The sequence below is a fragment of the Camelus ferus genome, chromosome 9 (assembly GCF_009834535.1).
Source record: "Camelus ferus isolate YT-003-E chromosome 9, BCGSAC_Cfer_1.0, whole genome shotgun sequence".
Taxonomy (NCBI): Eukaryota; Metazoa; Chordata; class Mammalia; order Artiodactyla; family Camelidae; genus Camelus; species Camelus ferus.
Window position 1 is genome coordinate 10,287,238 of NC_045704.1, and position 11,572 is coordinate 10,298,809.

The 11,572-nt window shown below is 55.9% G+C and overlaps 1 protein-coding gene and 1 long non-coding RNA gene across 5 annotated transcripts; one reads left to right on the forward strand and one right to left on the reverse strand.

Annotated features, from left to right (window-relative positions):
- Positions 1–204: 204 nt before the first annotated feature.
- On the reverse strand, positions 205–7,432 carry MYADM (myeloid associated differentiation marker). Of its 4 annotated transcripts, XM_032487852.1 has the most exons (4): positions 7,193–7,432; positions 6,364–6,529; positions 4,085–4,150; positions 205–2,531 (listed from the first exon to the last, which is right to left on the reverse strand). In XM_032487852.1, exon 4 carries the CDS (start codon positions 2,527–2,529, stop codon positions 1,561–1,563), a length of 969 nt encoding a protein of 322 aa, XP_032343743.1. In that variant the 5' UTR covers positions 2,530–2,531; positions 4,085–4,150; positions 6,364–6,529; positions 7,193–7,432; the 3' UTR covers positions 205–1,560. The 4 variants fall into 4 exon arrangements, with proteins under 4 accessions (XP_032343743.1, XP_032343744.1, XP_032343742.1 ...); XM_032487853.1 differs by lacking the exon at positions 6,364–6,529; XM_032487851.1 differs by lacking the exons at positions 6,364–6,529; positions 7,193–7,432 and adding an exon at positions 5,895–6,321.
- LOC116666025 lies at positions 4,578–9,174 on the forward strand. The gene is made up of 2 exons (XR_004322875.1): positions 4,578–5,103; positions 7,594–9,174. It is a non-coding gene; the product is annotated as an uncharacterized LOC116666025 (long non-coding RNA).
- The last annotated feature ends 2,398 nt before the right edge of the window (positions 9,175–11,572 follow it).

Below are 11,572 nucleotides of genomic sequence, written 5' to 3' on the forward strand. Positions count from 1 at the left end.
TGCTCGTGGGACTCCAAGGAGGGCGAAATCTTGTTCATTTCTAGTCTAACTCTCCTGATGTGAGGGAGTAGTTTGGAAGATCCAGACTTAGCTAGTTTTTTTCTTACAAAGCCAATGTCATCTTGACCCCAGCCTCTTTCTCCTACCAAACCCAGGAATCGAGGCCCTGCCCTTTCTCCTGGATAACAATAAAGCAAGCACAAGTCTTTCTTTTATCTTTATGTTGAGGTTTTTTTAAAAATGAACATTACGGATGTGGGAGAAGGGACAAAGCTTCTCTCTGTGATTGACAGCAGGGGCTGATGGGAACCAGAAGCTCCGAGGAATTAAAAAAAAAAATAAAATATATATTTATACATTTATATAGATCATGTTATGCATGTGAGTCCCAGAGAAGCAGGAAGCAGCAGCAGAAAGCAACTAGCACACAGAAACACACGTGTGTGTGCACCACACACTCAAGCAATGCAGTTCCTTTGACTGTGGCACAGTAGCAGTTCCCAGCCCCCCAGCCCACGCCCCCCAAATTTTTTTTGAAAAGAAACTTCCCTTTTAAGAACAGAGCCATCCAGTAATTGTTGGCCCTTGTGACCAGAAAAAAGTAAAGGAAAAAACCCAGGCTAGCATCACCTTTAAGGCTGGCAGTGGCCATTTTCCTTCCTCCCTGCAGAGGACGGAGATGCTGTCTTTAACACTGAGACTGGAGGGCCACATCGCTGCCCCTCACAAATACTTCAGTTTTCTTCAAGACCGTGCAGTTCTTTGCCAGCTCTTTTCTGATACCCCAGAGTAGTTGGGATGGAAGGTATCCACCCCTCGCTTCCTTTAAGATGGCGTCGAGGCAGTGGGGTTCTAGTAAGCCTGGCAAAAATTCTGGAGCCAATCTCAGGTGAGGCTGAGCACCAGGTGGGGCCTAGGGACCCAGGGTCTATGCTTTAAGGCTTCTGCCCATTGGAAATTATTGACCTCTAGAGTTTTGTTTTTTAACTTAAAGCGGAGGTGCACTGGACACCCCGCTCTGCTGGGAGAAAGGAGGCCCAATCCCTAGTTACCCACCCCACCACACCCCCAAACACACACACATACACACACACACCGACTAAGGCACAAGCAGGGCGGGCAGGCATGCTTTGGCAATGAGGCCCCTCCGGAGGCCCAGGGTATGAACAGCTGCAAATGGGGTGTGTGATGTGGAGCTCAGCACCTTTGGAGGTGGGAGGGGGCGGTGGGGCAGAGGAGGAAGAAATCTCAGGGCTCCCGAGGGATCAGAAGGGAAAAAGGAAGAGGTGGTCAGGAAATAGGAAGATGAAGAAAGAGGCAGGATGACCAGAAAAGAGCCAGAAACAGGAGAAAATGGAGAAGAGAGAAGGGAAGAGAAAGGGGCAAAACAGGAGGGGAAAAAGAGCAGAAGTGAAGGAAAGAGGAAAGAGAGCTGGATGAGTTGGGAAGGATGTGGGAAGCCTAGGAAAGAGGGGACCAGGAAGAGGACATCAGAGGACGTCAGAACTTGGCAGAGAACCTCCAGTGAGAAGAGGGAGTCAGGAGCCACTGGGCAGAGCCTCAGACCCTGACAAAAACCAGGCGGGCCGAGTACACCAGATCGGCCACGTAAGCCAGCAGGTTGATGGCTGTCAAGATGGCCACGGCCAGGCGGCGGTCCCAGGAACACACGTAGTAGGTGTGCTGACTGCCGCAGCTCACATCCCTGTACCGCCGGGGCTGGCCGCCATACTTCTCGTCGAACTGGTAGAGGGGCCAGAGGACCAGAGCAGTGGCGTAGAGGAGGACAGAGAGCAGGGCCAGCCCAGAGAGGAAGCTGGGGAAGGGGAAGGGCAGCATGTTGGTGCAGTCACCCAGGTTCAGCAGGATGGCCACGGCTGCCAGGATGAAGCAGATGGAATAGACGGCCACGCACCACTCCAGGGCCGGCTGGTGCTGGTACAGGTAGGGGCTGCTGATGAAGGCGAAGATGACACAGGCCACGAAGGTCTCCAGCACCTTGAGCAGGCCCGGCACGGTGGCCATGTAGCCAGTGATCTCACCAGGCCGGGCCCGGGTCCAGGCCACTTCGGTGGCGTAAGCCACACAGGCGATGCAGGAGAAGGTGGTGGCGGCGATGGCATGGTCCCGGGAGCGGCCGTGAGACATGAACTGGACGTAGGTGGTGGGGTAGATGATGGAAGCCGAGAGGCAGAAGAGGGCAGCGTAGCAGGCGTAGGTGATGGGGAAGTTGCGCCAGGACAGGGGGAAGCGGGCCTGGAGCCCTCCTAACTCGACGATGAGGATGATGAGGGTCACGGCGAAGCAGAAGCACCAGGTGAACATGGACCAGTTACCCATGGCCCCCGTCCAGGCGCCCACACTGGCCACCAGAGAGAAGGCCACACAGGTGGAGAGCAGCTGCAGCAGGCGGAGGAGGCCCAGGGGCTGGGTCAGCGCCCGAGGGGACCCCACGATGGTCGGGTAGCTCAGGCCTGAGGACGACGATGTGGTGGTCGTGATGGTGGTGCGGGTCACCGTCACCGGCATGGCTGCGGGAGGGGAAAGAAAGTGTCCCAAGAAAGTTGCAAACTGGAGAATCCAGGCTCCCAGCCCTTGCCTCCCTGGTGGGGCAGGGAGTGTGGACAGAGTAATCTGGTCTCCAGCGGGGGGGGTACCCAGGATGCGGGCCTTCCAGTTTTCAAAGTAGGCTAGTCCCAGGCCTACTGGGATGAGGTGTCACCCAGGTGCTAGCCCCCTCTTCGCTCCGCCCTCAGGTTTCCCGCCTCCCACGTCAGAGCTCAGGACTGTAGGCTCCTCTTTCTCTTCTTCCCAAGATCCTCCTTTCCTTGCCCCGAAATCCCCCTCCTGTAAAACCACATGCCTCCCTTCCCACTCCAGACCCGTAAACCTGCCCTACTTCCTCCTGGGACTCAGCCACCCAGCCACCCAGCCACCCAAGAGTCTGTTCTAAAGCACACTCCTCCCCTGCCCTTCCCATAACCCCTGTCAGAAGAAGAGGCCCTGCCTTCTGTGACCTCTTAAAAACCCCATCTCCACACTTCCTCCCTTTGGAGGACCCAGAGCTCTGCACCCCAGCGCCTGTGCCCAACTTCCTTCTTTCACCTAACGGACTTAAATATTTCCAGCCTCCAAATGGTCACGAGTCCAGCTTCCAAGTGGGAACATTCTCAGAGAACCCATGTCTGATCAGAGGGCCCAACCTCCCTGCCTGTCGCCTCTCCCTAAGCAGGCATCTGGTCCCAGCTCCTAGAAGACTAAGGGCTCTCCCTCCCTCTTGGAACTAATGTTCCATCTCAGGAGTCTGCTTTAGTCTGGAGTACTTCTATGCAGAGGAAGCTGGGCTTCCCCCTGCCTATCTCCATGGGGTCCAGCCCCGCTCAGGAACCAACCAGCTAGTCCCCCAACTTCTGGAAAATGCAGCTACCCAGATTCTCAGCCAGTCCAGTGCCACTGAGAACTCAAGGCCTCTCTCATTCAGTAATACAGCTTCCCACCCTGAGGCTCTGGGCCCGCAGCACCAAGCACACCAGCCTCTGGGAAATCCGCTGTCTTCTGTCCCTTCAGAATCTATTGTTTAACATCCTTGTCCCAAAGGCCTAGCCTCAATTTCTGACCAGGGGTCCAGGTCCTCCCTCAGGCCCTAAAATATCTAATCACTTGGCTCCCACCCCTAAAAAGCTCAGAAGGCCTCTCTCAGCCACAGGGAAATAAACCTTCCTCCTTCCGGGGTCAGGCAGTGTCCCAGCTGGTTCCTACACAACAACTCCCTGAAGACACAAGAGGCCAGCCCCTAAACATGCTGCTTCCTCAGATACACAGGCGTCTGGGCCCCTCTCTTTGGAACCCAAAGATCTCAGGATCTGGGAGTCCATGTCCCCAGCCCCTCCTTCAGACCCAGCAGCACCCACCACCCAAAACTCTGGCCTCAGACTCCAATATTCAGGACGCTCAGCTGGCTCCTGCCTCTGACACGGGAGTCCAGGCCTCCAAGTCCTCCTCCTTCAGGCCCAGGAATACAGCCCCCCAGCCCCTCCTCCCTCAGACCCAGGAGTCCAGACCCCAGAGACCCCAGCGCACTCACCAGCGGCCTTCGCTGAGGACCCCACCAGAGGAAGATTCGGCTCTGGAGGCCGACTAAGTCAGACACCTGGAAAAGGCCAGTCGGAGGGCAGGAGGGAAAGAGAACGTCAGCCTCCAGCTGGGACCCGGCTCCGCCCTCCCGGGACCCAGGCGACCAGCTGGCCCGCCGCCCGCCCGGGTTTCGCCGGGAACACGAGGTGAGGCTCTGCAGACCCTGGGCGCGCCTCCCGGCCAGGGCAGGGACTTGGCCCCGATCCCCAAGGAGGTCCGGGTGGGTGACCCCAGGGAAGCCCCGCCCCTTCCTTCCTCCCCTCGTCCCGTACTGCGCCGGCGGGAAAGCAGGGAGCCCGGCGAAAGTGTAAGTCCTGCGGGCCGGCGTGGGCGTGTGTCATCCTAACCCTGCTCCGGCCGGGAAAACCGCTGGGCCGGCGGCGGGAGGGACCTGGGCGGTGGCTGCGGGGGCGGGCGGCCCAGCCGGCGCCGCGTCTCCGTGCCTTATAAGGGCTTCAAGTCAGCCCAGTCATTCGGAATGTGGCGGGGACCCGGAGGCGGTGCTGGGACCCCCGCCCTGCTCGTGGATTCCGGGGCGGGGGGTGGGGGGAGTGGGGCGGGAAGCCCGGACTCCAGGTTCCAGGAGGAGAATCCTGCAAGTTCGAATTTCTGAGTCCTTCAAAATGTGAGTTCTGGGTCCTGATATGGTGGGCTGGGAGCCTGGACCCCCAGGAAGGTCTCAAAGAGAGGAATAGTTGGGAATCCGGACCCCTGGGTTCGCCCAGAGGACCACCCCCCCCCCCCCCCCCCGCCATGGGTCAGGAAACTGCACAGTATTGGAATCCAGTCCCTAGATAGTAACCACACCTCCCGCCACCTTCCGGAAGGCAGGTTTCTCGGCTAGAGCTGGGCCTCCCGGGCCACCTGGGAGGTGCTGCGCGGGAGCCCGCCGCCTCCTGCTCCGCCCCCACCCGGTCCGTTAGGAGGAAGTTGGGACGCTCCCAGAGATAAGAGGGCAGGTCACAATCAGTAAGTATCCTCTGGAAAGTTGGTTAGCGCACGGACCACCCGGACGGAAGGGGTCCATCTCCACTCTCAGCGCCCCCAGCCGCCGCTTGAGGTCAGAGCTCAGGAATGCACTGCCAGAGACCGGAGGAGGGAGAAGTAACACCCTTGCGGCTTCCCGACGTAGCTCAGGGCCTCTCACGGCCACGCCCCAGTCCTCTCCCCACCTCCACGCCAAGCACCACACCCCATCACTCCACTAACTCAGAATCGCGCCCTGAACCCCAGCTTCTGCTTTCAACACCCCGGGGCCCAGCTCTGTCCACACTTTGGGAGAGGGGTGTTGAATCTCAGCACGCCCCCAGCCCCCTCCCACTGGCCATTCTAGTCTAAAGTTCAGACTCGGTCCCCTGGATGGGAAGGTCAGCCACTCTCTCAAATCCAGGGCTTCCAACTCCAAGCTCCTCCCCAGCCCCCCAGGACCTCCTTGTACCAGATTCCAGTCCCCTTCAACCTGGGCACCAAGAAGTCCCCATCCCTCTGCACCCTCAGACCCAAGCCAGGCCCCCAGCCCCTCCTCCATCAGACCCAGGAGTATAGGCCCCCAGCCTCTCCTCCATCAGACCCCACAGTCTAGGCTCCAGGCCTCCTCCTTTTTCAGATGCATGACCTGTGTGAGTTCAGGTCTCCAGCGCTCTCCCAGGAACCCGAGTCCTGAACCAGCCCGTCTTTCTAGGGACTCAGACATTTGGAATCCCTCTGCACCCAAGAATCCTGGACGTTGCTCCCACCCTCAAGGATTCCCGCAGCCTCACCTTACAGGCCTGTGGCGGCTGCGGCTGAAGCAGAGGCGACAGCTGCGGACCAGAAGGGTCTGCGGGCTGGGTGGGGTTGGCTGGCAGGACAGAGTGTGTGGGCGGGGCCGGAGGCGGGGCCAGAGATCCGGGCTCTAGGCGAGTAAGGGACTCCCCCAGCCAGGGCTATCCCAGCCCCGCCCCGAGGGCGGGGCCAAGGCAAAGACCACAGCCCTCCAGGGATAAATACACGGCGGATCCTCCGCCCCGCCAGCGGTGGGGGTTGAGGGCTGAGGTCACTGTTTCCGTGGTGACAAAACAGGAAGACACAACAGCTGGCGGAGTGGAGGCTCTAGGGGGCTGCCCTCCTCGACACAGCTCTAGAGAAGTCTCCAGGGCAGGCCTTGGAAGGCCGTTGCCATGGCAACCCCTCTGTTTAGACTTTGTTTAGGACAAAGCCCCCCAGCCCAGGTCCCCACCCCAGGCTCACCTCACTCAGTTCTCCCTCTCCCTTTCTGCCCACTCCTTCCTCGTCTGCTCCAGCCCCGCTCGTCCAGGATGGATGAAATCTTGGACATCTGGGTGGCCGCGGGTTGGAGGGCCGGGTCTCTCAGTTTAATGGGGTCTATGGGCTAGGGTTTCTGCCTCTTGGGTCCCTGAAGTAGGAAAGAGTGAGGGGTGTGCTGATCCCTAGGCTTTAGGGGGTTTCTGGGCTGAGGTCCCGTCTCCTGGGTCCCCAAAAGAACTGTGGTTGGATTTCTGTGTTTAAGGTTCTTAAGGGAGGAACAAACTGGGTCCCCTAATCCTCATTTACACTGGGATTCGCGGTGTGAGGGACTTACGGGCCCGACCCCTGGGTCCCCTATGTGACTGTCGGTAAGGGCAGGGGAGGGGGTTTATTGGTAGCAAAATTTCTGGAATCGGGGAGATATGAATTGGGGGCATGGACTCCCAGGTTCCACATGACGCCAAGGCTGCGGGCCCAGATGTGGTTGTAAGCCGAGCCTCTTGGGTCTGGAAGGGAGAGATATTTTTGGCCTGCATTCTTGGCTCCTACAAAGAGGGAGGGGCTCAGAAGCTTAACGAGGACGAAGGCTGGGGGTGCTGAGGGCTCCAGATTCCTGGTTCCTGCAAGAGGGAAGGCCCCAGTGCAGGAGGGGGGCCCCGGGGTCTTTTCTAAGGGGCGGCTCTGGGGCCCTGAAACGGATTGACAGAGCCAAGAAGACAGCGGGAGCTGAAGGTCGCGACGCATGGCCCGGGGCTGGGGCGGGAGGGGACCGGGGCGCCCGGGTCCCTCCCTGCTGGCCGGGCTCACTCACCGCGATCCGCAGTCTTCCTAGGCGCGGCCTCGCTCGCGGCTGTCGCTGGGCGGGGCCTGGTGGCGGCGGCGGCGGATGCTGGGCGGCGCTGAGCTAACGGGGCGCTGTCCGCGAGGCTGCTGCTGGGTGCCTTCCAGGCCGCCTACTGAGGAGGCTTTGAGGCCGAGCCCCTGGGTGGAAGCCGGCGCGCGGCGCGGAGGGAGGGGTAGGAAGGGACGCGGGAGCTCTGTGTCCCCGGCTGCGTGCCCTACGGAGCGGGAGGGGCCGGGGGACACCTGGACGCTGTGTGCGCGGCAGAAGCGGGGGGCGGGGGGGGGGAAGGGTGTGCAGCCTGCGTGCCCACTTTTGCGCCCCGCAAAGGCGGTAGACGCAGACCGTCTGTCATCCTGTGCCCTGCCCAGGAGAAGGGGTCTCCACGAGCCCCGCGTCAGGACGTACAAGGAGTCAGGACTGGTCTTCGCCGGAGGTTCTCCAGAGACGACCCCAGATTCTACTCACACACCTCCGTGGCCTCCAGGGTAGAAGCCGCTCTTACTCACTTCCTGCCCAGCTCCTAAGATACCCCAGATAGTTCAGATGCTGTCTCTACGCACGCAGTTGACTGCAGTTGTGCTCGCTGGTGGAAGTGTTTCCCCTCCAGGCACGAAAACCCTCAAAACAGCAGAGTTTAGGGTGGCAGGAACAGGAAACAAACATTTACAGACTGAGTCATCAGGTGTGATCCCGAGAGGTGACCCGCAGGGTTCCCGGGTCTGTGTAATCTGGCTGCGTGTAGTGTTTACCCCGCCTGCGGAGCAGCACGTGGACCCCAGAGATGCGGTCTCCATCCCGGCACTGAAATCCCGTCTCAAACAGGCCGTGCCTCTGTTCTGTGAGTCTAGCTGCCTCTGGGTGATTGGGGTACGTGGACCCGCCCACTGACTTACTAACAAACCGAGTTCCTTGATCAGAAGCAATACTGTGTGGGTTAACACGACGGTGAATAGGGCCATTCAGCGTGTGTGCAGATGCCGCCGTTGGCAGGAATGTGGAGGGCAAGGAAAGCAAATATAACCCGGAGTTAATTATTTCAGGCAGGAAAGTCGTTGCCCAATCCACGATGGAAGGGGTCCAAGGTGGTCCTCAGGTGACCGCGTATCTGGCTGGTCTCCCTAGGAAACCATACCACACTGAAGGCCCAGCCCTGCTGCTGCCCAGTAAGGTGGCCTCCCCATCAGCCCATCAGTGACAACGCTCTCTAAGCTTTGATGAGGCAAGACCATGTATAGCCCGCCATGGTCACTTTGCTCATAAGCCCATTAAGCCTGTGCTGGGGAGACTGGGGAAAGAAGCTGACTGAGCGTGGGCACCTGATCTCCTTAGTGGTTAGTGGCAGTCTGTGTAAGAGAGGCTTTTTGGGGGGAGCTCACCCGGGTACAGATTATGAACCGTTTTTCACTTCTGACACCAAATGTGTGGGTTTTTTCTCCCTCCCTCCCCTCCCTTCCTTTCCTTTCCTTTCCTTTTCCTTCCTTCCTTCCTTCCTTGTTAACAACCAGTCCATAACTCCGGACACCACCTGCATGTCCAGTGATTCACTTCAGTTCTGAATCAGGGTACACTAACCACTTGGACCTGTCCTCAGGCCTTGCAGATTAAGGGCTTCATTCCACAAGACCACCCCCACTTCAAACACCAGTCCCAAGTCCCAGGCCTCCCACATTTCCTACCGACTTAGGTATTCCCATGACTTAGGGTTCCCATGACTCCCTCCTTGTTAGCATATGAAGTTACTGAGCCTATAAAAGCTAACAACCCTGCGCCCCGCGGCCTCTTGCTCTCTCTTGCCTTTAGGGACAGCCTGCTCTCTGTCTATGGAGTGTGTATCTATTTTTACTTTAAACTAAACAATCCCCCACGCCTCGTGGCCTCTCTGGCCTTCTGAGACAGCCTCCACTCTGTCTATGCAGTGTGCATCGCTGAATAAATCAACTTTTACTCAACTATGGCTCGCTCTTGAATTCTTTCCTGCATGAAGCCAAGGACCTTCACTTGGCGGGGCGCATCCCAGGGACTCAGCTGAGACCTGGGACGTGGCCATCCCCTCGTGCCCCATTTTCCTGTTTCAGCCTCAAGGAGTCACTCCTTTGTTGGGCTGTCATCTTCAACAAAGGGCTTCCATTTGGGACCTCGCATGTGAGCCAGATCACACCAGGTGTTGTTGCTGCAGCCAGCAGGAAGTGGAGAGGGGGAGGGGCAGCATGCTTCTTTCGCTTTAAGTCTGTGATCCTCAAGTTACACACAGTCCTTGGATGTCCCACTTCATTCTGGGGTACCCCAGAACTCAGTGACATGGCCACATATAAGACTGGAGAGTATAGTCTTCAGCTGGGCAAACATACACCCAGATAAATCTTCTAATATAGAGGAAAGAAACTGGGGGGAAATACTGGTGACCTCTGCTGTGACCCACAGGAATATACACAGCCCAGACCGTCTGAACTCCAGACACGTGTAGTGGGTGCTCACTGAGCCTCCACTGGGTGTCACAAAGGTCCAAACTCAATGCATCCAAAATTAACAGCCGAGGGGGTGGGTCTACTCAGTGGTAGAGCACACACTTAGCATGCATGAGGTCTGGATTCAATACCTCCATTAAAAAAAAAAAAAGATTCAACCAAAATTAACAGAGCTTCCCTCCTGTGCACAGATCACCATATCATCATAAATGTCACAACCTGTCATCTTGCTGCATAAGCTAGCATTCTTTTTTATTTTATTATTATTTGTTCGGGGTTTTTATGGGGGGGGGGACGTAATTAGATTTACTCGTTTAATTAATTTTTCTGAAGGAGGTACTGGGGATTGAACCCAGGACCTCATGCAAGCTAGGCATGCGCTCTACCACTGAGCTCTCCCCTCCCCCTCAAGCCAGACTCCTAAGACTTGTCACTGATATTCATTTCCCATATCCTCCCACATCCAATCAAACACCAAGTCCTGTCACCTCCTATACTCTCTCTCAGATTCATCAACTTACAGAAATACATCTCTGTATTAGTCCCATGTTGCTGGGCAGTACATTTCCCCAAAGGAATAAAATTCTGACACATGCTACAGCATGGAGGAACCTTGAAGACTTGATGCTGTGAAATAACCCAGACACAAAAGGACAAATACTGTATGATTCCACTTACATGAGCTACTTAGCGCAGTCAAATTCATAGAGACAGAAAGTAGAATAGCATTTACCCAGGGCTGGGGGCAAGGGGGGTGGGAGTCAGTATTTAAGGGATCCAGAGTTTTAGTTTGCCATGATGAAAAAGTTCTGGAGGTGGGTAGCGGGGACGATCGCACACCCATGTGAATGCACTTAATCCACTAAACTGTTCGCTCAGACTTGGGTAAAGGGGCACATTTTAGGTTATATATATTTTACTACGGTAGTTAAAAAAAATAAAAAGAAAGAATAGCCTGGCCAGTCTCGAAAAAGAAAAACAAAGCTGAAGGATGTATGTTACCAGGTGTCAAGACTTATTTAGGAAGCCGAGTGACTGCGTGAGGTGGTACTGGCGCAAAACCAGACAAATTGAACCATGGAAAGTACTGGAGAGTTCAGAATGGAGAGGGAGAGGGAAACGGAAGCTCGTTAATACCCTGAACCTTCTTTTTTTTTTTTTTTTTTCAAAGAATGTTTGAGTATGGAGAGTGGAATTATCCAAGCATCACTGACATGGACTTGGGCCAGATCCACACTTGCTGGATGGAACTAGAGGAATCCTCAGAGTGACTCAGTTCCTTGTGCTCTCTTTGCCTCACAAGCCCACCCTCAGAAGCACACCCCTAGAATCTTCAGTATCTAAGCAACCCTCCCCCTCTGACTGGGCTCCTCTGGTTCTTACACCACCCAGCACCACATGGATAAATGCATTTCTGCCTCCCTTTGAGCAGCGCTGTCCAATAGAAATGCAACATGAGCCACCAATGTAGTTTAAACATTTCTAGTAGCCAGATTTTTTTCTTCTGTTTTCAATTTGGTGGCTTTTGATAGATGTCTACACCCATGAAATCACCACCACAATCAAGAGAGCTAACATTTCCCTCCCTCCCCAAGGGGTGCAATTTTCAAATTCCCAGTTTATCCCTTCCCATCCCCCTTAACCCCTGGTAAACATAAGTTTGTTCTCTATGTCTGTGAATCTGTCTGTTTTGTAGATAAGTTCATTTGAGTCCCTTTTTTTTAGATTCCACATATAAGTGACATCATATGGCATTTTCCTTTCTCTTTCTGTCTTACGTCACTTAGAATGATGATCTCCAGGTCCATCCATGTTGCTGCAAATGGCATTATTTTATTCTTTTTTATTCTAATAGTCACATTTTTAAAAAGCAAAAAGAGAA

Excerpts from the sequence above, each read along its gene's own strand:
- MYADM (XM_032487853.1), bottom strand. The coding sequence starts at position 2,529 with ATGCCGGTGACGGTGACCCGCACCACCATCACGACCACCACATCGTCG.